Genomic DNA, 24,775 nt, shown 5'->3' with positions numbered 1-24,775 from the left:
GCTCTAGCCCCACCTGTGGCAGGCCTCCCTTACCAATCCCACTCCAGGCCAGGCTGTGTGATTGCGTAGGGGGGGTAGGAGGGTGGGGTGTGCATACAAGGATGTTTCCCAGCCCCACTGACTGAGTTGCCAGAGGCTTCCCCTTAAGCCCCAGCCAGCTATTGAAATCATAATTCTAAAACTTCCCATTCATGGGGCACTTCCTACACACCAGGCACTGGGCTGCGTCCCTCCCGAGCATCACTCACGGACCCTTTGAGCTGGGTATGATTATCTCCGCTTGTACGTATGGGGAAGCTGAGGTCTGCAGTAGTTACCAGGTCATGAGTTAGGAACTGGCAGAAGCATCCCCGACTTCTAAAGCCTGTACAGGCATCCACTCTATTATCCTGCCTCCTGCTTGTTCCTCTAACCGCTAAGCAATGTGCAAATAAAGGATGCAGCCAGGCTGGCCAGTTTATTTGTCCAGCACCATAGCCCAGGGCATCACTCGGCAGCCCTTCAGAGGCACCCCACACACCCCCACGGCCATGAAAACCCCAGCCCCAGGACTGTCTGAAATGTCTGAATGACAGTGTCCCCAAAATACCTCTTAGGAGAGGAGAGTCCAGGCTCATCTTCTGCCTCCCTCCAAGTCCCCATGTGAGAAACAGGAAATTCTGATCAAAGGCCTGGTTTATTTTCATGAAACCCTCCCGAAAGTCCTCTGGACGAAGGTGGATAGAATCAGCTTTACAGGCACCACAGTGTATTTACATTGTTTTTGCTGGCAGCTGGCCAGGGGTTTAATGTGACCCAGGACTGAAGACAGCTAGAAGGTGGAGAATAAGAAGAGGCCCACATTTGGTGACAGTGATTCTGCCTCTCAGGGGCCTGTTGTCACTGACTTATGAGAGGAGGGGTCTGTGAGCCCATCTGGAAACCCTCTTGTGCAGGTGTGGGCAGGTGTAGCTTGGCAGGTGTGAGCAGGTGTGAGTTCAGGGTGCTGGGAGGCTCTGCTGGGGAGTGGGAGGGATCCAGCCTTCCAGCTGGTGCACATCAGGTACTTCACAGTGCCTGGCACCTAGAAGCACCCAATAAATGGCAAGCAAAACCACCCTGATTTTGACAAAGCGCCCTCCCCTCTGCCCAGTTCTGGTCTCCCTGGTCTGTTTCCGACCTCCAGTGCCCAAAGAGCCCTCTGTGAAACGAAGGAACTCCAGGCAGGACCCAAGAAAGGGGAGCCTGTGATTACACACTGGCAGTCAGCACTCAAACCACTGAGAGCACAAGCATGGATCTCCTTCCTGAAAGTGGCAGGGAGAGAAAACTGGATGTGGGCCATGCCTTTGGGTCGGGGGTCCTCGTGCCTGCCGCTCCTGCTCCACCTCAAAGAACTCTCCCATAGCCCTGGATTTTGCCCTCCTTCTATCCACTGCTTCCGAACTTGTACTTATAGGGCTTTGTTTCCTTCTAACAATGATACAGTAGAAAGAGACAAAGGTTCAAATCCTAGCCCTGCCATCTAGGAAATGTGTGACCTTAGACAAATAACTGTTTCTTTGAACCTCAGCTTCCCCATCTATGAACTGGGGTAATATAAGGATTCATCCTCCCAGCCTCTACTAGATTCAGAACTCCTGGAAGGCAGGAACTAGGTCTAATTCATCTCCATATGGTCCTTGTTTTTGAGCAAGGTCCTGCACATGGAAAGGCCTCAGTGAATATAGGGGATGAATGGGAAGATGAAGGCCAGGTGGGCAGGTGGATGGAGGATGGTGGATGGGTGAGTGTGTGGGTAGATGGTGCGTGAGTGGGTGGATGGGTGAATAGATGCCAGATAGGTGTGTGTGGGTGCATAGTAGAGGGTAGATGGGGATGTGAGTGGGTGGGTGCATGGCAGATGGAGGTGTGTATGGGTGGGTAGATGGTGGGTAGGGGTGTGGCTGGGTGGGTGGATGATGGATGGGGGCTATATGTGAATGGATGGTGGATGGTGAATGTGTGGGTGGATATAGCCAACTCCATTACATGCTCAGAAGCAGGGAAGGGGCAAAGAGAAGACTGATGTGATCAGCTCAAGTCACATCTTGGTGGGTCCTTCATCAGGAGCAGTTCCTAGAGGGCTGCTCTTTGGCATAAACAGTGGCTCTGACTCCCTGCAGGGGCCCACAGCCATGAACGTTGTGTCTCTCTCAGGTTGACCTAGATCCTTCCCTGGAGAATATGGGGAGAGAGTGGGCCTAGCCCCTCAAGTCTATCGGACAATCCTCCTGAGATTTCAACTTCCTGGGAATGGAACTGGGAGGGGCTTGTGTGGCAGCTGCCTCAGGCTCAGGCAGGTATGCCTGAGTGACACATCCAGGCCTCTTGTTGAACCCAAACCACCACCCCTCCTGGACTTGAACTCACACTTCACGTCTGAGTCCTCAATATGGTGACTAAGGGAGCACTGCATCTCCCCCAGATCTACACACTAGTTGCTTGAGTGTCCATCCTCGGGTGCACCAGGACAGAGGCAATCTGGTGCAGTAGCTGTGAGCATGGGGGCCAGTAGGCCTGGGTTGAGTTGTGGCTCGGCCACTGGGCATTGTGCAGCAAAGGAGACTGTGACTCCCCAACCTTGCGGGGTTGTTGTGAGGATCAGAGGGAAAGTTTGTGAGGTGCCTAAAATGTGGCAGGTACCCACTGGGTATGACCCGTCACTCAGAAGGCCTGAAAACAGGGCGCCTGCTGTGTTCCAACCACATCCCCTCTTCCCTTCCAGAATCTTAGTCAACATGGACAACAACATCATTCAGCATTACAGCAACCACGTCGCCTTCCTGCTGGACATGGGGGAGCTGGATGGCAAAATTCAGATCATCCTTAAGGAGCTGTAAGGCCTCTTGAGCATCCAAACCCTCACAACCTGCAAGGGGCCAGCAGGGACGTGGCCCCATGCCACACACAACCTCTCCACATGCCTCAGCGCTGTTACTTGAATGCCTTCCCTGAGGGAAGAGGCCCTTGAGTCGCAGACCCATAGACGTCAGGGCCAGGGAGAGACCTGGGGGATTCCCTGGCCTGAACCCCCATGGCATGCTTGAATCTGCTCCCTGAACTTCCTGCCAGTGCCTCCTGTAGCCCAAAACAATGTCACTGTGGTTACTACCTACCCAGAAGACTGTTCCCTCCTCCCAAGACCCTGTCTGCAGTGGCGCTCCTGCAGGCTGCCCGTTAAGATGGTGGCGGCACACGCTCCCTCCCGCAGCATCACGCCAGCTGGTGCGGCTCCCACTCTCCGTCTTCAACTTCAGACAAAGGATTTCTCACCCTTTGGTCAGTTAACTTGAAAACTCTTGATTTTCAGTGCAAATGACTTAAAAGACACTATAGTGGAGTCTCTTTCTCAGACTTCCTCAACGCAAGATGTAAATAGCACCAACGACTGACTGGAACAAAGTGACCGCTGTGTAAAACTACTGCCTTGCCACTTACTGTTGTATACATTTCTTATTTACGATTTTCATTTATGTTATATATATATAAATATATTGTACATATATGCAACATTTTATATTTTTCATGGATATGTTTTTATCATTTCAAAAAATGTGTATTTCACATTTCTTGGGCTTTTTTTTTAGCTGTTATTCAGTGATGCATTTTGTATACTCACGTGTATTTAGTAATAAAAATCTACCTATGTGTTACGTCACATTACTTCACATGCTGCACTCGTTCCTTTTGGGAGAGTCTGTTGGGAAGAGAGGGCCACAGTGGTCGGGGTCTTGCTCCTCTTTCTCCCTTCGCTCTGGCTCTGTGCTGACAGCCGGTTGTCTCGGACTTGAAGGATGCGGGGACGTGCAGGGCACCAGTGGAGCAGAGGCGCCGCCTCTGGGAGGCAGCAGATTCCTGATGCCCAGATGTTTGTCTTTGAATGTTACAACCTCAGGATCATTGACTCTGAAGAGAAAGTCCTGGTAAGGGTGCAGAATGAGCTTGAAGAGGACCTCACAGCTGGGGCCAGCAGGCAGCACCCAAGGCTGGGAGCCACATGACCTGAGTCTTGTGCCAGCTCTGCCCCTATTCTCTAGGCCAAGCCACTTTCCCCAGAGCCAGCTCCTACAGCTCACAGAAGCAATCGCACACGTCTTCCAAACTCTGCAGCAGTGTGGTCATGTTGGCACACTGAAATCAGCCATGGTGACAGTCAGAGATTGACAAATGCTACAAGTCAAGGCCTTTATTTTCCTTAGAGAACAAATCACAGATTCAGGCTTGCTTTCTTTTATCTTTTTTTTTTTTTTTTTTTTTCTTGAGATGGAGCCTCACTCTGTTACCCAGGCTGGAGTGCAGTGGCGTGATCTTTGCTCACTGCAACCTCCGCCTCCTGGGTTCAAGCAATTCTCCTGCCTCAGCTTCCCGAGTAGCTGGGACTACAGGTGCCCACCATCACGCTTGGCTAATTTTTGTATTTTTAGTAGAGACAGGGTTTCACCATATTGGCCAGGCTGGTCTCGAACTCCTAACCTTGTAATCCACCCGCCTTGGCCTCCCAAAGTGCTGGGATTACAGGCATGAGCCACCGTGAACAGCCAGTTTTTGTCTCTTAGTTCAATTCCTTCATTGCCTCATTTGGCTTTTTTAAGCTGCCAAGTTGAAGTGTGTCTTTCTTCCTTTGGGAGAGCAGACTTTCCAGCCACTGCTACCTGTAGCCCTCAGTTTCTCTGGCTATGAAGTGCAGGACATGATCTCCGTTGTTTGTTTGTAATTATCATCTTCAGAGCCTCAGGACTCACTGGTGGGTCTCTAAGGTCACTACAAAGTGAGGAAGGGGCTGCAGCAGGCCCTGTGTATCCTCCCCCACCAACTCCATCACTGCAGCTCTGCTTCTCCCCATTTAAATATTAGGATTTCTTGTAAACGTTTGTCTGAATAAAACTTTTTTTTAAAGAAGTGTGAAAACCATGATGCCTCTAAGAACCTTCCAGCACTGACCGAGTCTGTGGTCCTAATTCCGAAGCCCCTACCTAGGGTCAAGGCTACGGGCAGGTGAGTCTCTAGCCTAAGGCACAAAAATGAAGGGGTGCCCAAAAGCTCAATAATCAAGATAAATAAGTTTAATGCAATATTTTTAAAATTAAGGCAAAAAAAATGCATGGTGAAAAAAAATCACAGTTTTAAAGACAGGATTCGTATTACTGATGTTTCCTTTTGCCTTGGGTTCCCATTAGGCTTGCCTGCCACTGTGGGAGGGACCCAGTGGGGTGCCCAGAGTTGCTCTGCCCAGGCCAGGCCTCACTGTGGCTGTGGCGCCCCCGTGATGTCAGAATGAGGTGATGCGTGGAGGTTAAATGACAGAGGAGTGTGGAACCACAGCCACGCTGTAGGTGCTCCGTGAGTATCAAGTCCCCACCTCCTGTCCTTCCCAGCTCCCCTCCCAGAGCCAGTCGGGAAGCTGGAAGTGTCGCTGCTCAACCTTCACCTATCACTGGAATCACCTGGGTGGCTTTTACCCCCTCCTGCTTCCCCACTGCCCAGACCCCACCCTGGAGGAGTTAAATCAGCATTTGTGGGTAGGCCCCAGGCCTCAGTACTTTTTAAAGTCCCCGGGTGGTTACAGTGTGCAGTCAAGGCTGAGAACCACTTCTCTGGAGAGACCACAGACGTACAGGCCTTGGAGCCTTTGTAACCTCTCAGTATCTGGCGGGGTGAATGCAGAGAGAGACTTACAGCATCAGTCAAGTCTGCTGGGAGATGAGGGAAGGAACCTGGCAGCTCCCCACCCACCGCGCACCTGTGCAGCCTCCACCAAAACCACCAGGGCACATTTCTTTTTCCCTCCACATAGAGACAAAGGCTATCAGGCCTAGACAGGCCATGTGGACTCCATGGAGGGGCCTGCAAGCCTTGAGAAAATTCAGTCCCACTGGCAAAGGAAGTCAGGGAAAAGCACAGCCCCTGGGCCCGGCCACTGCCATTCCAAGATGACCTCCCACTCCAAAGAAGAAAAAGGTCTAAAAGGAGTAAAGAGAGGCCTTTCCAAATAGGTGGTCACTTTAGAAAGAAAGCTGTGGACTGGTGGAAAAAGCATCACCTGCCTGCAGGTAGCTTTCGCCCAGTAGACACACTGTGAGTGAGTGAGTGAGTGAGTGAGGTGAGAAAGGGACAAATGAGAAAGGCAGGAGTGAGGGAATGAATGAATGCGTAAATGAATGAAGGAATGACACAGGGAAGGGTGGGGCTTCCAGGCTTGGCCACCTTCAGGGTGGACTGCTCCTCCTTGGAGTCTGCACCTCAGGAGTCCCTTCAGTCTGTGGCAGGGAGTCGTCCTGGAAGCCAGCCTGGATGGGTGCGTGGGGAGGCAGCCTGGGGGCTCTGTTCACTCCTCCCTTCTGCTCAGGAACCCACTGGAGTCCGTGGGGCTGGGGTGCAGTCTCCAGGGAGCAACGTCTCCAGCTCAAGACAAAGGCAATGGCGGCAGTCTGGCTAGCACGCCAGGCCAGAGTGGTAGAGCCAGCCCCCAAGTTGTCAGCTGCCACGCACATGATCAGTCTCCTCCGGAGGAATGTCCTGGGGAAGCTGGGCGGGACGGGCTGATGGCCGGGGTTCTCCTCCACCTTGTGTGACATCCCTACAGCACAGGGATCCATTTCTTGTCCTCGTTGTAGAGGAAGGACTGCTTTCCTGGGAGCTCTGGCTTGTACGTGGCTGTGAGGGGAGAGAGAGGAGGAGGCATTAAGAGAGAAAAGGCCCATTGCTGCAGTCTCTGGCATTCTACCTCAGAGCTGGAAAGGCCTGGGGACCCCTGTGCCAGCCCCTGTATATTACACGTGGGGAGACAGAGAGGAAGGAACTGGCCCGAGGTTATTCGGCTCTTAACAGGCCCAGGCCCAGGCAGGAGTCAAACTCTGGCTTCCTGCCTTCTTTAATTCTTTTCAACTTCTTTAACGGAACAAAATTTACAAAACTATTTTCCAGGAAATTCGAAAAGAAATTGAGTAAAGCAGTATTCTTGAAGCAAGGTATTAGCTTCATGGGGTCTTGTTTTGATTTAGGTCAGGGGTTTCCATAAAAGCAGAAGCCATGACAATTGCAGACATGGTTCTCTAGGAGATGAACAGGGCTTGGGAATCGCAGCCCCAGGCGACCGGAAACTCTCATGTTGATACTGACTTGGTTAATGAGGGTCCTGTGCGCCGCCTCTCTGTTCCTATACTTGGGAAGCTGCTGAGGGGAGCCCATGGCAGTCCAGGTATATCTGAGTTTACTGGAAGCTGAGCAGGCAGATGCCGACACATACATGTGCCCAGGAAACCCCTCGCAGAAGCCCACCTTGGCATGGGTGATCAGAGTAGCAGGAGCTGCCTGTCTCTGTGTGCCAGGTGCCTAGCACCACAAATGGCATGGAAAAGTCATTCGGGCAATGCTTCTAGAGGATGTGGCTGAGCAGGGTCAAGCCAGGATCCCTGCCCATGCCCTGCCCTCTCTGGAGCTCACCCCTTGTATAGAGCATATGCATGTTTGCAATGCTGAGTTCTCCCTGACTGACCAGATGAGCCCCAGATCAAACCTCTATAGCCTTGCTGGTGTGATTATGACCACATTTGCAAGGCCAAAGCTATGAGAGTGACTTTCTCCCTGCCAGTCTGCCTTATGTTAGTCTCACCTGTGAGTATGGAGCGGAAGGAGTCTCCCTACCTGACTGCAGCCTCTGGGGGCAAACCCAGGGCCCAGGTCATCTTGGCTCCTGAGCACAGGAGCATCGTCAACACTCACGGAAAGGCTGAGTGTAACCAAGCTGGCGGCCATCACAGCTCTGCCTTCGTCCTCCTGTGCCACCTGCCACACATGTCAGTCCCCAATGCTTTGGCCATGGTCAGGGTGTGGTAATAGCAAAAGTGCTCTATAGAGAGCTACAAATAGGTCAGGAAGCACAGAGACTGCCCACTGGAGTGAGTCCCTCATGATATTAGCTCCCAGGTAGATCCCAGATGTAACAGGGGATCCCTCCTTCTGCTTGCCTGTAAAAAGGGCGTGGCGCTAGATGGCTGAAAAGTGCTGCTCCATTGGACAATCCCTGGTTAATTTCATTAACAAACAAGGCATAAATGGGGAAACGCCTGGCACTGCCCGCCATGAATTCGCCATGGACCTGTGGCCAACCTGCTCTGCAGGGCTTCTTCAGCTGTAAAATAACCTGGCCACACTAGACCAGTAGTTTAAATATTTTTAAGAAAAAGAACTTTTCTGGCTGGGCACAGTGGCTCACGCCTGTAATCCCAGCACTTTGGGAGGCCAAGGCGGGCTGATCAGTTGAGGTCAGGAGTTCGAGACCAGCCTAGCCAACATAGAGAACCCCTGTCTCTGCTAAAAATACAAAAAGTAGCTAGGTGTGATGTCATGTGCCTGTAATTCCAGCTACTCGGGAGGCTGAGGCATGAGAATTGCTTGAACCTGGGAGGTGGAAGTTGCAGTGAGCCAAGATTGCACTACTGCACTCCAGCCTAGGCGACAGAGCGAGACTCCATCTCAAAAAAAAAAAAAGTAAAAAAAAATAATAATAAAGAAAAAGAACTTTTCTGACACACTGACAAAAGCTATGGCCTCCTTTCCCAGAAAATGTCTATATGTGCCAAGTCTGCAGCCAACTGCAGAGTCCCAGACCCCTTCAAGACTATCTTTGAGCCTTTTAGATGTTCATGGTCCTCAGTATGAATCCCTGGCCTGGACCATCTCTAAGAGCCCCTTCACCTTAAAAAACAAAACATTTGCCGGGCGCGGTGGCTCAAGCCTGTAATCCCAGCACTTTGGGAGGCCGAGACGGGCGGATCACGAGGTCAGGAGATCGAGACCATCCTGGCTAACACGGTGAAACCCCGTCTCTACTAAAAATACAAAAAAAACTAGCCGGGCGAGGTGGTGGGCGCCTGTAGTCCTAGCTACTCCGGAGGCTGAGGCAGGAGAATGGCGTAAACCCGGGAGGCGGAGCTTGCAGTGAGCTGAGATCCGGCCACTGCACTCCAGCCCGGGCGACAGAGCGCGACTCCGTCTCAAAAAAAAAAAAAAAAACAAAAAACAAAACAAAAAAAAACATTTTTGTACTGTGAAAATGCGAACGGATAACACTTCCAAATCTACTCTCATCCCTGTCACCTATTTGGGAAACAACCTATAAATCAGGGGCATGTGATGACCCAAGAATGACAATTCCAGAAGATTTGGTTTTTACAATCATTTAAAACAATCCTCTGACCTGGGCCAGGCAGGCCTGGCTGAGGGGGCGCCGCTGTCCACCGGCTGGTATTAGACACGAATGACGCACTCGAGATGAAATGCTTGCGGGGGCCTAAGTAGTCCACGATCTCATACTGACCAGGACCTGGGAGAGGCGGCTTCGGGGGCAGAGGCGAAGGCTGAGCAGAGAAGTTCAGGATGGGGTTTTTCCTTTGGGAAAGATAAAACGGGAAGGTGTCACTAAGGCAGTCTAGTGGGGAAGGCATAGTTTCTAGACACAGCTAACTAAGGCCTGTACAGCACCAAGTTGTCTGGAAGAGGACTGGACATGGCACCTGGGCAGAGTCCTAGCTCCACTGGTAGTGAGCTGGGAACCCCGGGATCTGTTTCCTCATCTGCACATGGCAATCATGATAGTAACTACTCTGAGGTCAGTGTTGTCAGGATAAATGAGATGATGCACCTAAAACACAGCACTCAGGACAGGGCCTGGCACACAGTGAGAGCTCAGTGTGCATTGTTGGAGATGTGGAGCTAATCAGAAATGGCAGGCAGTGTATATCTCATGTGCCAACTCCGATTGATTGGTAGTGCCTAGCTGGAGTTCTGTGAAAGAAACTGAGGCCTCACATGGACTCAATGGGAAGAGGCCTTGGTGAGCCACTTGTGATGTCTGCCATGGTCAGGGAAGAGAAAGAAGCATCCCACAGTCCAGAGATTAGCCATCCCAAGACCAGCAGGTCTTTAGAGGCCACTGTAACATTGATGTTCCAGAATCCTATTAAATATCATCCTGGGGAGGCAGGAGGCATGACTGGAAAAGCACTGGGCTGGAAATCAAGAGACTGCATAACCCTTACCACTTACACTGTCATCGTTTTCAGGTCTGTCTTCCCCTCCTTCAAGAAAGGGAGTCTATCTTTTATCTCTGATATTGAGACATTAAATGAAAGAGAAATAGGACCTGTACTTGAGTCCCAGCTTGGTCATTAATTCATTCTGGGCTTCAGTTTCCCCATCTGTAAAAGGAAGGAATTAGACAAGATTCTAATCTTGGGATCTCTGAGATCCCAAGGGATCTCTGAGGTCCCTTCCTGCTGTGACCTTTCATCAGGCCTTGATTCAAAGTTCCACTGGGTTGTCAGAGACTTCTGGGCTTGTTACAGGAATCATGCTACTCTCCCAACCACGCAATAGAAGGGCCGCCTCATTCTGGCTCATACCCAAGGCTTCTTCTAAAAGGCTTCTCACCAAAAGGGGAGAGGAGGTACTCTGCACTGAATGGCCAAAGGAGCCTCCCCCAGCCTCCTCCAGCCTCCCCCAGCACTCAACGACCAAGGGAGCCAGCCCATCCAAGCAAAGGAGGGGACTTGGGATTCCTGGCCACTGGGGCACTACTGCACTTTAGCCAACAACTTCTTAAACACAGAGAGCTTGAAGGGACCCAAGTGATATCTTCTTCAACCTCCTTAGTTTTCTAAAAATGTTGGTGTCCAGAGAGACAAACCAACTGATCCAAAGTTACAGGCACGCTCATAGGAATCCTGGCATGGAACTCAAGTCTTTGGCGCCTAGCAATATGGAGGAAAGCATGATGGCGGAGGGGACTGAGTTTAAGGGTCACACAGACCTGAGGCTGAATTCTAGTCACGCCACTTACTGGCTGTAAGACAAGGCCCCTGATCTCTCTATAGCTTAGTGTCAGTATACACAGCACGGCAAGGAGCAATGACACTAACTTTATAAAGGAGTTACGACGAATAGAGAAAAGGTATGTAAAGCACCTAGTAGAGCACCAGCACATAGTAGGTGCTCGATAAAGGTAGTTGTTATTCTTCTGATGATCCCTGTGTCAGCATCACTGTGTGCTGCTTGGTGACTGACAGACAACTGAGCCTCGTAAAAGACTGATTTAGGGCCCTTCCACCCCAGAGTCATGCTGAGGCAGGGGACACCCCCCTTGTCAGGGAGGACACTGAAAGTCATCATAAATGTGCTTGGGTTCACATCTTGTGGTGGAGGAGCAGCTGGCGTGGATGCTTATATTTAGAACAAAGGTACCCACGGGGAAAGCGGGGACATGCTGCCTCCCTGTTTGCTGTGAATCTGCATGGAAAAACTGGTTATAGGGTGTAATCAACAACCTCTCCCCTTAGAAATAAAAGCTGGCTTCTCCTTGTTCTGGCTTGCGGTTCCCCCTTCAAAACACCTCCAGACATTTGATGAGTTTGTGGCTGGCATCATAGAGAGACAGGTTTGATTCCTGGAAATTAAAGCTGGAATGAACCAACCATTGTATGAGGTCACCCCATCACTGGTCTGGGTCACTCCATGCCCAAGATTCCCACCCTGTTCTTTGAGAACACCATGAGGTGTCTGCTTTCTTAGCCAAGGACAGCCTGCAGGAGGCTGGAGCACGCTGAGCTAATGACTCACCAGTGTTCTTGGCAAGATGGGTTAGAGAGGTCCCTTGTCTTCCATTCCTTTAATATGCCCAGGAGAGGCTCAGAACCTTCAGCCTGGCTCTATGGATCTTTCATGAGCACCAGCCATGTGTGTGACTCTGGGCCAGACATGCTTGGGAATCCAGGCAGTTCTGTACTAAGACATGGACCTGAGTGTCTTTAAGGGCTTGACAATCCGCTGCCAGCAACAGCCATGACTGGTGACAACTTCAGGCAGTATGGGCTTTGCACTCAGACAGAACTGGGTTTGAATCCCCTCTTCTCCATTCACCAGCTATGTGTTCTTAGAAAAGACTCTTGACCTCCTTAAGCCTCAGTTTCCTCATCTGTAAAATGGTGGAAATAATACCTACCACCCAGATTGTTAGGAAAATTAACTAGTGCTTTACTTGTAACATTTGTTTAAAAACATGAAATCTGTTAGAATAGAGGTTAAAAAAAAAAAAAAACAACAACAAACAACAACAAAAAAACCCCCAAAACAAACAAACAGACAAACAAAACTGCATTGAGAGCAGAAAGAGACAGAGACAGAGGGACATTAATTCCAACAGGACGAATCCAGAAATCCACCCAGAAATCCAGAAAGTGTTCAGGTGAAGGGCATTTCCAGCAGAGGAAACAGCAGGAGGAAACGCATGGAATGGGGAAAGCTGTAACTGTTAGGGCAGGAATTGGGACACAAGGAGACAGACACTGAGCACGTGGACTGCCTTCAACCCTCCATCCACCGGCGAGTTCCTGGGTTGTTCACTTGCTTCTGACCCTCCCCACTTACAGACCCTGATGAAAAGTTAAAGGCAAGATCTATTTATGGCCTCTCAATCCAGCCTAATCTCCCACGTACTGCTGCTTCCGTTTTACCTTCCAGAAACACCCAACACAACACAGTTCAGCAACTCCATGCCTTTGTCCCTGCTGTTCCTTCTGTGAGGAACACCAACTTTCCCTGCAAACTTGAATTCAATTCTTGACGTTCTCACTTCCTTCAGGGAAACTTCTCTCCTCCACCGACACGCATCTCACCACCCCCCACCTGTCTTGGATGTTCCCATCCTGTGACTCAAGTGAGGTACATGGGTTTTGGAGATGGATTTTGGAGGCAGAGGGACCTGGATTCAAATCCCAGCCCCATGACGGTAAAGAGCCTGCACTTCACTGTAAACTCGGAGTGACACGCCCACCTGGAGGAGAGGTGGGTGACGGCAGGTCGCAGCTGAGAGCTCTCAGCTCAGAGTACGCGGCCCTTGAATACATTCTGGCTATTCCTTTGCACTTAAAATGTTGCATTTTCTATGGCTTTTACTTGCCTAGCTCTTTAAGGGAAGGGAATGTGTCTTCCTCAGCTTTGAGGCCCCCAGCCCTATCCCAGGAACATTTGCTGAAGTGCAGAGAAAAGCAGAGGGCTGGTAGCAAGTAAAGGCGCCCAGGCATCTGAGGCCCACATGACAGTTTCATCCTCATCCAGGGCTGGTCCCTCCATGTCGAGGTGGGGCTGGCAAATCACAAAGGTCAGGCCAGATCAAACCCAGGGCAGCCCACAGTGCACTGTGACCAGGGCTTTTATGAGCCTCATTGCTCAGTTATAAAAGCCAACCTGGCCCTGCCCCGTGGAAAGAAAACATCTATCAAAGGCTCTGAGTTGACCACAACTGCATTAAGTGTGTTTGCAGCTTCCAATGTGAGCTGTTTGCAAATCACCTAAGAATAATGAATGTCTTAGAGGACTCAGCAGGCCACTTGGGGAAGGCATCCGAGACCCTCCAGCCACTCCCAGGCACACATTCACTCTGCCTCAGGGATTCCCAGGGTTGGGAGGGATAAAGGGGCCATTTTTCTCATCATTAAAGGGCAGCCGATTGCCTCTGGGGTGGAATGCAGTATCTATTTAACAGGGTGGCGGGTGACAGATCACAGCCGCTTGGGAGGAAGCATCCCATATCGAATTGAAAATCCCAGGGGAAGTTAAGGTGGGCCCAATCTAATTACCAAAATTGGAGTGGGGCCAACAGGGCTTGATTTTTCAGCTCGAGCTGTGACAAGACAGCGTGTCTGTGCAAATCCAGTGGCTTAGAACTCCAGGAAGCAGATCAAGGGTTAGAAAGATGACCCTGAGTGTTGCACCTCCTTGCCGGGGAGCATGAGTTGGAAGGCAGTGCCTGGGAGGAACTATTCTGATCTCCAAAACTCTCACCCTGACTCACCCTAAGTCATTGAGTCACCACTGTGATGGATATTGAAGACCTCAGAAGTGAAACCTTGGCTGACACTTCACTTTGCTTCTGAAGACACCCTGGTAGCTGAGAACTCCTCTTAGCTTTTGATTCAGCAAGGTGGCCATGGCCAAGGAACACCCGATGGCGTGACCTTTAGCTAAGGAGCTCAGAAATGCCAGTGCTAACGAACAGCCAGCCCCCAGCACAGCATCTGCCCTATGGGGCCACACTAGAAACCCTAGGAAGACACGGAAGACCTGCTTACCTGCTTTGATAAAAATACAAGTTACTACGTGAGTTTTGTGGGTTATCTCCTTTTATCCTTGCAACCACATTATGAGGTGTTCTTATCCTTGTTCACCAAAGACGACTTTGAATTCACTGGGAGTTAAGTGACCTCCCTTCCCCCAGGCCCACCCGGCTGGTGAGCGGGGAAAGTGGAGGTTCCACGGTACTGACTTTGGGGTCTGTGCTAATCAATCCGCTGCCCACGCTGCCTCCATGGCCTCCCCAGGAGACGTGATCAGCTGTTCCCTGCCCTAATGGCGGCCTCCTGAACTTTGGTCATATCCAGCCACCCTCTCACAGTTGGGTTTTACATTTTTTGGCCGGTAGCATGAGACTAAAACCTCCAGGGAGAACTCACATCTGCACTGATGCTTCCTGCACCCTGAAGAAAGCAGATCCAGAAGAGCATTTCTGTAGCTGTAACTCTGCCCAAGAATGGGGAGCCCATCGACTCCAACCCAAGACAGATGAGGGCAGGTCTCCCCCTGCACGGCACGTATGTGTTCCCGAGAAAAACACGGCGGCGAGTCACCGCCGCTCCACGTAGCCATGGAGAGCTAAAGAGGATTAGGTCTGATGTGGACAAAGTCCTAAGGGAAGGTGCATGCAGATGGGGTCACCTCAGGGGTCTACTGACCTCAGGACCCCGTGTGGCTCCTGACCCTCTCTTCCCTCCAGGGACACCAGAGAAAACAGAACTGGAATTTGAGACACTGGATTTTGGATATTTCCTCAACACTCTGATATTCAGGTGTCTTTTCTTTTCATTACATCATTTTCTTCATCATTCACTGGGAAGATAGATGCTTTCTTAGAATAGCCCAAAGCCTACCAGTCTTATCTTCTTGCTTTCCAAATAAAATTATAAATGTCTTAGCTTCATCCTTCCCATGTTAATTTTAAAATGCATAATCTGGACCTCCTTTGTGGGTCCAGGCTGGCTCCACGTTCACTGCCCTCTGTGTGCTCTCCTGAGTCCATGGTGAGCAAACCTGGCATTGTGACGTGTCAGAAATGCAGACACCCTTCTTTCGCTCATAGAGAAAGGAAGACCCAGAGAGGTGCCCAGAGCAGCCCCAGACCACAGAGCCAGCTACACAAATGTCCTGCTATAGAGCCTGGGGCACCATCCATTCATCAGAGTGAACCCAAGTTTAGGAGACTCCGGGTTAACAGGTTCCTTTACTGCAGGCCTTCTCAGAGCCTTTAGGATGCCTGTGCAGACTGCGATGTTCTCAGGGGCAGAGGGTTACCATGCAGTGCTTCTCAGACTTATTAACCAAAGACCTTTTATTTGTGAAGCATTGACAGCCAGCCAGCGATCCCTAGAAGCCCCAGACACGCAGCCTCGCTGCACTGCCCAGTGGGAAGATGGCCCCACGGGATGTGCATGGCCACACACCCCTGAGGCCACCTAACCCAGCATTTTGTTGCAGGCTCCTCCACTTGGCTTCGAGGCTGTTCCCAGATGAGGCTGGCTGGAGCGTGGTGTCCTGCTCACCTGAGCCTCCAGTACAGAACCAGAAATCTATAGAGCCTGATGACTGACAAATGCAAACGCCATAAAATAAGAATGATCTCAAACCACCTGCTCAAACTTGAGCAAAAGCCAGAAGATACTTCTCCAGATAAAACAGTTAAAAACCAAGTGTCCTCCACTCTTATGTTATTTCACCATTTTCCTTGAAGAAGCTTCCAAATTTGGGCTGGGGGCTTGAGCTGCCATGCCAAATAACAGCCGTATTGTATAATATAGCCTAATATGTCTATAGGATATAAAATAACCACAGCTATCATTATAAGGGTAATAGCTATTTTCTTTCTTTTTAAGACCAAGTCTTGCTCTGTCACCCAGGCTAGAGTGCAGTGGTGTGATCTTGGCTCACTGCAACCTCCACCTCCTGGGTTCAAGCAATTCTCCTGCCTCAGCCTCCTGAGTAGCTGGGATTACAGGTGCCCGCCACCACACCCAGCTTTGTATTTTTAGTAGAGATGGGGTTTTGCTATGTTGGCCAGGCTGGTCTTGAACTCCTAGCCTCAAGTGATCCATCTGCCTTGGGCTCCCAAAGTGCTGGGATTATAGGCGTGAGTCACCACGCCCAGCTGGTAATAGCGATTTTCCAACATCTTCTCATCGAATCTTCATGGAATCCCTACAAGATTCTTATCTCTACCTAATAACCTGAAACTCAGGCTCAGAGAGAAGTCTCTGGAAGGTACAGAGCTGGGATTCATACTCTGGTCAGCCCACTCCACACCTGTCCTCTTGACCACCTTCCTCTGGCAGAGTAAAGGAACAGTTGCTTGTAGAGACGCTGCATGCCAGCCTGGAGTCGGGAGGTCTCTGAGGAGAGACTTTCCAGAGAGACAGCTGTTCCTGGAGACTGGCCTGCCCCAGCCCCTAGCCCTACAGCCTGTACAAGGCCAGCCTGCAGAGTCCTAGCCCTGGAGGGCAGAAGGGACTCCTCTGGTGGATTCCAGCTGAGGTCTCAATCCCCTCTCCAGATTTTAAGTTCAACTTGGCAGATTAAGAACTGTGGTCCCCTTGCCCTAGGCTGATGATCAGACTATGCCCAATGTTGTCAGCCTCCCTGGGTTGCCTGGACTTCTGACCCACTGTGGCTGTGGCTCCCACCACCTGCCTGATCTCTCCAGAGGGGCCCAGGTGGATATATGGTTGGTCCCACCTGGCCAGCCCTCCCATTGGCCAGCTCTGTCTGGAGAGGCTACACAGGGGTGAGAGCTGAGATGGTAACAGGAGGACTAACCCTAACTGCTGTTAGTTCCAGAAGTTCTAGAACCATTTGAGAAATAAATAAGCCCTGTGAGTGTTTGAGACTCTTAGGTGAGAGTAATATAAAATGTGCAGGATATGAAACAGGGTAACATAAATCCCTGTATTTATTTTTAAAAATCTGTGTTAATATTGAGTCACCAGCTGCAATGCCAATGCCAATGCCAAACATATATTTTATTTATCTTTTTTTTTTTTTGAGACAGGGTCTCATTCGGTCACCAAGGCTGGAGTGCAGTAGCACAATCTCCGCTCACCACAACCTCAGCCTCACAGGTCCAAGTGATTCTCCTGCCTCAGCCTCTTGAGTAGCTGGGATTATAGGCATGCACCATCATGCCTGGCTAATTTTTGTATTTTTAGTAGAGACAGGGTTTCACCATGTTGGCCAGGCTGGTCTCGAACACCTGATCTCAAGTGATTCACCCACCTCGGCCTCCCAAAGTGCTGGGATTACAGGTGCAAGCCACTGCGCCGAGCCAAACATATATTTTTAATTCTGAAAGCAATCCCACAAGGCAGGAATTATTCCCACTTTACAGATGAGGGCATGGAGGCTCAGAGAGGTTAGAACTCTGCCCAAGGTCACAGAGCATAAAAACAGCAGAGCTGAAGTACAAATCAAGCAGGTATCACCAACTCCAAAGTCAGGGCTTAAACTTCCATCAGTATAAAGCTACGAGAGCTTGACTGCCTCTGAATGTCCTGCCACTCCAGCGAGGATTTTATGTTACAAAAATACAACAACGTCAGCACCACTGGAATCCAGCATCACAGGGGATGAGGAAAGACTCAGTCCTGAGCCAATTCCCTATGGCTCCTCACTTCGGCTGTGTGGACTTAGGCAAATCTCCCGCCAAATCCGAAGCCTTACTTCCTCCTCTATGGGGTAAGAATAACGATTCTTTCAACAGGATTATAATAATAATTGAATACAATTTTAAGTTCCTGGCACACAGTAGTTGCTCCATAAATATCAGGCATTTATTGAGCACCATTATGTGTGACTAAGGGCCCCTGAAGAGTGGCCTGGCACTGTGTTCTGCCAAGCAGTGACACCCCTTCCTTTTCTCTATGTTGGGCTCCTTCCCCACAACCACCTTTCAAAAGAAAGATCAGAATGATTGGGACTCACGGGAAAAGAGTCTTTTTTGGAACTTTTGTGCAATCACCGGGGTTGTAATAACCGGGTCCCGGGCCTGTTGATGTCAGTTTTAATCCACGGTTGGTTTTTGATTTAAAACAAGACATTAACGTGTTTGGCGACTGCTTCACAAGGGATTCGTTGATATCATAATGCCCTACGGAGAAAGAAATTTTATGACAGAGTAACGAACTCTTCTCAAGTAAATAAAAAGTAGTACCTTACCCCTAAGAACACACTTGATGGCTGCAAGGCAACATCACTCTAGGATGGTCAAGTGGAAGGGCTGCCCGAGATAAACAAAAACAATCCTCACCAAGCAGAGAACAGATGGCACGGGAAGCACACACTTAGCTGATTTAGTTCTCGCACTAGCCTGGCAAGATGAGTATTACTGCTTCCATTCTAAATGTGAGGAAACCGAGACTCGGAGATATTAAATAATTTGCCAAAGGACATTCATCTAACCAGGGACTTAGATAAATCTCTCCACCTTGCTGAAGCCCAGTTTTTCTTCTCTACAAAGTGAGAATAATACTTCTTCTGACAACAGAGTTGTTATGATAGTTGAATAATATTTTAAGTTCCTAGCACATACTGGTTGCTTTGTAAATATCATGCAATCAACAACTATCTTTTTTGTTTGTTTTGAGATAGAGTCTTGCTCTGTTGCCCAGGCTGGAATGCAGTGGCACGATCACAGCTCACTGCAGCCTTGACCTGCTGGGCTTAGTGATCCTCCCATCTCAGCCTCCCGAGTAGCTGAGACTACAGGTATGTATCACCACGTCTTGAAAATTCAAAAAAAAAAAATTTCTTTTTTGGTAGAAACGAGGTCTCATTATTTTACCCAGGCTGGTCTTGAACTCGTTAGGTCAAGCAATCCTCCCACCTCAGCCTCCCAAAGTGCTAGGACTACAGGTGTGAGCCATCATGCCCAGCTAACATGTATGTATTGAGCATCACTATGTAGAGACTGGTCTGCTTGTCTCCAAAGCCCACACTTCCTCACCATGCCACAATGCCCTGTCTTGAGAAACTGTGACAGAATAAAATGAATTTGTGTACAAAGCTTTAAGGAGGAAGAGAATGACCAAAACTGGGGTGAAGAGGAAGCCATCTCACCCCTAAGTTGTCAGCAGCCCTGTGCATGGATGTTCTCCACCACTCCATTCATATTAGCAATCACTTCAGAACAATCACAATTTCCAATAAGACAATACTGGTTCCTTAATTTATGGTACCATCATATAATAATATACTATGTATTTATTTAAAATGATGTTCCGAAAGGATTTTTACTAACATGAAAACAGGTTCCCAGTATCAGCCGGGCACGGTGGCTCACACCTATAATCCCAGCACTTTGGGAGGGCAAGGTGGGCGGATCACTTGAAGTCAGGAGTTTGAGACCAGCCTGACCAATATGGTGAAACCCCATCTCTACTAAAAATACAAAAAAAATTAGCCAGGTGTGGTGGCGCGCACCTGTAGTCTCAGCTACTCTGGAGGCTGAGGCAGGAAAATTACTTGAACCCAGGAGGCGAAGGTTGCAGTGAGCTGAGATTGCACCACTGCACTCCAGCCCGGGTGACAGAGCAGGACTCCTTCTCAAAAAAAAAAAAAAAAAAGTTCCCAATATATACTTAAATTTTTAAAAAAGCAGAAGTCAGTAGCATTTACAATACTGGATAACTCTCTCTCATATTCTTTGTTTCATATATATATTTCTACTAAAAAGGTTATAGCAACACTTGAATTACAAAATACAGAAAACAATGAAAAGCAAAAGCAAGGAGTAGAAGGCATTTATGCTGCCACTACCAGAGAGAGCCAACCGCCAGGAAGCTGGGGTGGGGTGTGAGAAGATACCAGGTATTGAACTAGATGAGCCTGGATTGAAATCCAGCCGTGGGGCTGGGCGTGGTGGCTCACACCTGTAATCCCAGCACTTTGGGAGGCCAAGGCAGACGGATCACTTGAGGTCAGGAGTTTGAGACCAGCCTGGCCAACATGGTGAAATCCCGTTTTCACTAAAAATACAAAAATTAGCTGGGCGTGGCAGCGCATGCCTGTAACCCTAGCTACTCGGGAGGCTGAGGCAGGAGAATCACTTGAACCGGCGGGGGCGGAGGTTGCAGTGAGCCAAGATTGTGCCACTGCACTCCGGCCTGGGTGACAGAGAAGACTCCATCTCCAAAAAACAAAAACTAAAACTAAAAGAAATCCAGCTGTGGGACACTGGGCCCATCACCTGCTTTTCTATCCCCTCTGTCGGTGAAGGGATAAAGTAAGAAGAAGAGCTCACACTTTCTGAGCACATGATTACGTGGTGAGTGCCTGCTCCATGGGGCTTTGGCGCATTCAATGAGATAATGAATGTAAGGCCCCTGGCACCCACGGGGAGCTTAACAGATGCTGGTACCCACCCTTCCCCTCCTGTTCTGTGTCATAAGGGGCTGGGGGCTTCTCAGGATCCCCCCCCGGGAGGGAGCAGGAGCAGGTGGTGGACTGTGGAGGTGCCCGCATCCCAGGGCTCACTGGCAGGGACTCTGGCCAACTCCAGGGATGCTGGCTTTGTTCTTCTGTATAAACAGACAAGGTGGGGTTTTGCCCATGGATGATGCAAGGCGGGGGAGCATGAACTGGGGCTGAGCCTCCTAATTAGCGCTGGTTTTGTTATTCAGCTTCAGATTGATCTTTTCAACTTTAATCTGGATTTGCTGAAATCTGACATGCACTATAATTTTATCCACACCCCTCTGCAAGAGGCGTGATTGCAGAAGCAAACCTTCCCTGCTCCTCCTCGTTCTGGGGCCCAAGGCTCCTGGGGTAGCTCTGGTGCCCAAGGATCCTGGGGGTGGGGCGTGGTCTGTGGGACCTATTTGGGATAATCTAACATAATGAGTGCTCCAGGACTGGCGGTCAGAGAGCACAGGAGAGGTGCAACACCTTTCCCCAAGGCCAGCAGGGGAAACACCTGGAGGAAAGCTCTTGTTATTCCTGAATCTTGGAGGTTCCAGAAGCGACAATGGAATGATGGAGCTCCTTAGTGAGACCTCTCTGGGCTTGTGTCTGCCATTTACTGGCTGTGTGACACTGGGCAAGTCATTTCAACTCTCTGAGCCTCCATTTCCTCATCTGAAAAGCAGGGCTAAGTGGATGAACCTACGAGGGCAGACCTGCAAAACTGCATGGAAACCACTGAGTGGGTGCTCCAGAAACAGAGCTGCCTCCTCTGTTTCATGACTAGATGATGAAGTCACCTCTGGTATAGGAGAAAAGGAACACGGCAGCCGAGTGTAGAAGGAACAGGATATATGGCCATGCCCTGTATCTCCCACCCCTTCCCAGTGGCCTCTGATGGCACCTGGGGTATACAAATGTGCACACTTCTGAGGTGAGAAGTCACTTCTCCATTTGGCTGCCCAGAGCAGGTATGCCAGGTCATAAAAGGGGAGGCCCGGAAGCTGCTTTGGAGGCCCATTTCCAGAGCCAGCTGTTGTCCTCCTGGTGGGGAGAGCTGGCTGTCTTCTCACCTCTCCTCTTTGTTCAGTACCTGCCTGCTACTCCTCCCCACCCAAAGACTAAATCCTTCCAAAGACTCCCTGTGAAGAAGTAGGTGCCCTGCAAATCACATCTGGGACACTTAACCCTTAGGTCAAGGCCAGGGCAAAGCAGCTGCTTACCTGGGGGAGGTCCTTTTTCAGCAAACACAAAAGATCCTCTTTGGGTTTTTGACACAAACCCGGCTCGGGCGCAGACGTTGTTTCTCTGCTTGCAGCAAGAGACAGAGGCCTAGGGGGAGAAAATACACCCAGTGTACTCAGTGCCTTTCCTTTCTTTGTCTTCGTCATCGTGCCTGGACAAGTGGCAAATCTACGTAAAAAAAAAAATCCAACTGAAACCTGTCCTTCTTAGCAAATGTACAGATGTGAGCTGTAAAGGTCACACTGGCTGTGGCTTCCCCGTCATCCCAGCTCAAGTGGTCTATGAGTTTGTGATCCTGGCAAATGCTGGTCACTCAACCAGGAACAGAGCACAGAGCTAGCTGCAGGCTGGCTTCCAGGCTCACTTCTGCTAAGGACAGGCTGTGTGCTCCTGCATCTGTAACCTTTCTGAAACCAAGTTTTCTCATCTGTAAAACGGATTGGACAGTCGGCTCCACTTGCTGTGGAGTTCTGTCAGGGAGTAGGGGTGGGTCAACAGAGATCACCTCTAGGAAAGTGTTTTTTTTTTTTTCAAGTGTGTAATGCTACACCTGCAAATTATCTTCATTTTGTTGCTACTTTTTTTTTTTGGAGACAGCGTCTCACTGTGTTGCCCAGGCTGGAGGGCAGTGGTGCCATCTCAGCTCACTGCAATCTCTGCCTCCTGGGCTCAAGCAATCGTCCCACCTCAGCCTCCAGAGTAGCAGGGACTACAGGCACACGCCACCACACCTGGCTAATTTTTTTGTATTTTTTTGTAGAGACGGGATTTCACCATGTTGCCCAGGCTGGTCTTGAACTCCTACACTCAAATGATCTGCCTGCCTCGGCCTCCCAAAGTGTTGGGATTACAGGCATGAGCCACTGCACTTGGTTTTCTACTATTTTTACTGTTTTCAGGACACACAGTCCTACCCATCCCCATCCTCATTCCTAGGTGCATTGCTCACTGTTCAAATAGCCCTTCTATAAATGCAGCATTTGGGGCACACAAGAAAGTCGTATCATTTAACATTGTGATCACATTTGCAAGCACTCCCTTGTCTCGACTTTCCTGAACTGATCAGAAATTAAGCATTCTGGCCGACTCATGAAATACATTTGAGAGTGTGTGATGTGTCCAGAACTCTAAAAATAATAGGAAAAAACTCTGAGATCATTCTTCTGTTACACATGAATCATAAATATTTTAAATGCCAATTTGCAGTCTCCTGTATTCATTGGAGAACAGAGGCAATACAAATTAAACCTGTGATTGCTGGGGATATTTGCTGAATGAGTGAAACTATTTGCTGGGGCCAGGATGGTTTGATTTGCTGTGATACTCCTTTGTCAAAAAAAATGTTTCTTGAGAAATGCAGATGGCATTTTGATTTTGTGTTTACAAAGGTGGAGGAATTTAGCTTTTCCCAGGGCCCTAATGGCTAGACGGCATGCAGAGAGGGCAAACAAAGAGACCAGATGGGACAGGTTAATTACTGGACATGGGGAGTGGGGGAGAGGAGCCAGGTTGCCGGAGAGAAGGTAATAACACAGTACCGAGGAAGAGGACTCGAATATACAAGTGAGGGTTGGTGGCAGCAAAGGCAGAGAAAGGCTTTGACAGACCTCAAAGCACAGTGTGGCTAACAGGATTACTGCATTTCTACTCCTCGCCAGTTGACTCAACCATTGTTCTCCTGGCCTGAAAAAAAAGCCACCTGTAGACAAAACAGCATGTCAGCTTTATTTTTCACCCAGACAGAAAAGCAACTGAAAAAGGGAACATTTTTGTATACGCTGAGTGTGCGTCACTGGAAGATTTCCCCATGGGGCCAGGAAAATATTCAGCAGGTTAAAAAAGACTGAAGCAGATTTATTGTATTGCCATGGAAAGAAATCTAAGAAGAAAATGCATGTGTGCTGTGTAGAGCATAATGCTAATACTGGTGGAGGGACAGAGGTAGGAGAGAATATGAAAGAAATTGCACCTGGTTTGTTTTTTGTTTTGTTTTGTTGTTTTGTTTTGAGATGGAGTCTCACTCTGCTGCCCAGGCTGGAGTGCAATGGTGCGATGCTCGCTCACTGCAACCTCCGCTTCTCGGGTTCAAGCAATTCTCCTGCCTCAGCCTCCCGAGTAGCTGGGGTTACAGGTGTGTGCCACCATGCCTGGCTAATTTTCGTAGTTTTAGTAGAGGCAGGGTTTCACCATATTGGCCAGGCTGGTCTCGAACTCCTGACCTCAGGTGATCTGTCCGCCTTGGCCTCCCGAAGTGCTGGGATTACAGGCATGAGTCACTGTGCCCAGTCTGTACCTGGTTTCCAACGCAGTGGTTTGCTTTGGGAAGTAGAATTATAAGGGACTTCCACTTTCTAATTCATGGGTTTCTACAGGGCTTGAATATATTTTATGATGAGCATGTATTATTTTCAGGATCATATTAAGACAATAATGAACAAAAAACATGCACCTAAATGTATCTATTGGCAGAAGGACACAATTCTGACTTGGGAAGTGGTCCTTTCTAGATTAACAACTGTATACTACTGGAAAGTTATTCCTTTGATGTCATAAACATCGATGGATGCTTACTGCATCCCAGGACCTGTGCTGGGCATTGGAGACAGGAAGCCGGGTGAGGGAATAGACAGTGATTTGGAGAGAATGGCGCATGAAACACTGACGGTGGCGTCCCTCAGCTACAACTGGGAGGCTGCAGAGAGGGGCATCCGCACAAACGGTCAGTTCCTGTATCTGTCTCCCTAGTAGCCTGGTTGCCACTTGGGATTAGCAAAGGGGCAATGGTTAAGCCTCTTTCTGATCACTTTCTTGGACCACACCTTGCCATCTCTCCTGTTAGCATAATAGTCTCCTCGCTGGTTTTTCAGAACCCACTCTCCAACCCACACTGCTGTCCATTCACCACACAGCAGCTGGAAGGAACTTTTAAAAAAATACATCAGAATGGCTGGATGCG

The 24,775-nt window shown here is 49.4% G+C and overlaps 2 protein-coding genes across 6 annotated transcripts in view; one reads left to right on the top strand and one right to left on the bottom strand.

Moving 5' to 3' along the window:
- The window catches only part of GRHL3 (grainyhead like transcription factor 3), a 36,096-nt gene extending 32,412 nt beyond the window's left edge, over window positions 1-3,684 (top strand). For both annotated transcript variants that reach the window (XM_023219643.1, XM_023219642.3), the window contains exon 16: window positions 2,747-3,684. In XM_023219643.1, coding sequence (XP_023075411.1) covers window positions 2,747-2,861 — 115 coding nt within the window. In that variant the 3' untranslated portion in view covers window positions 2,862-3,684. The remainder of the gene's footprint in view (window positions 1-2,746) is intronic.
- Window positions 3,685-5,062: 1,378 nt separating this feature from the next.
- STPG1 (sperm tail PG-rich repeat containing 1) overlaps window positions 5,063-24,775 on the bottom strand; it is a 57,892-nt gene continuing 38,179 nt past the window's right edge. For all 4 annotated transcript variants that reach the window (XM_023219645.2, XM_023219644.1, XM_023219646.1 and 1 more), the window contains 4 exons: window positions 21,798-21,906; window positions 18,100-18,265; window positions 9,221-9,411; window positions 5,063-6,675 (listed from right to left, as the gene is read on the bottom strand). In XM_023219645.2, the coding sequence (XP_023075413.1) occupies window positions 6,599-6,675; window positions 9,221-9,411; window positions 18,100-18,265; window positions 21,798-21,906 (543 nt within the window). In that variant the 3' untranslated portion in view covers window positions 5,063-6,598. The remainder of the gene's footprint in view (window positions 6,676-9,220; window positions 9,412-18,099; window positions 18,266-21,797; window positions 21,907-24,775) is intronic.

The sequence above is a fragment of the Piliocolobus tephrosceles genome, chromosome 1 (assembly GCF_002776525.5).
Source record: "Piliocolobus tephrosceles isolate RC106 chromosome 1, ASM277652v3, whole genome shotgun sequence".
Classification (NCBI taxonomy): Eukaryota; Metazoa; Chordata; class Mammalia; order Primates; family Cercopithecidae; genus Piliocolobus; species Piliocolobus tephrosceles.
Note: the sequence above shows the minus strand (reverse complement) of the source record. Positions and strands in the feature narration are given on the sequence as shown.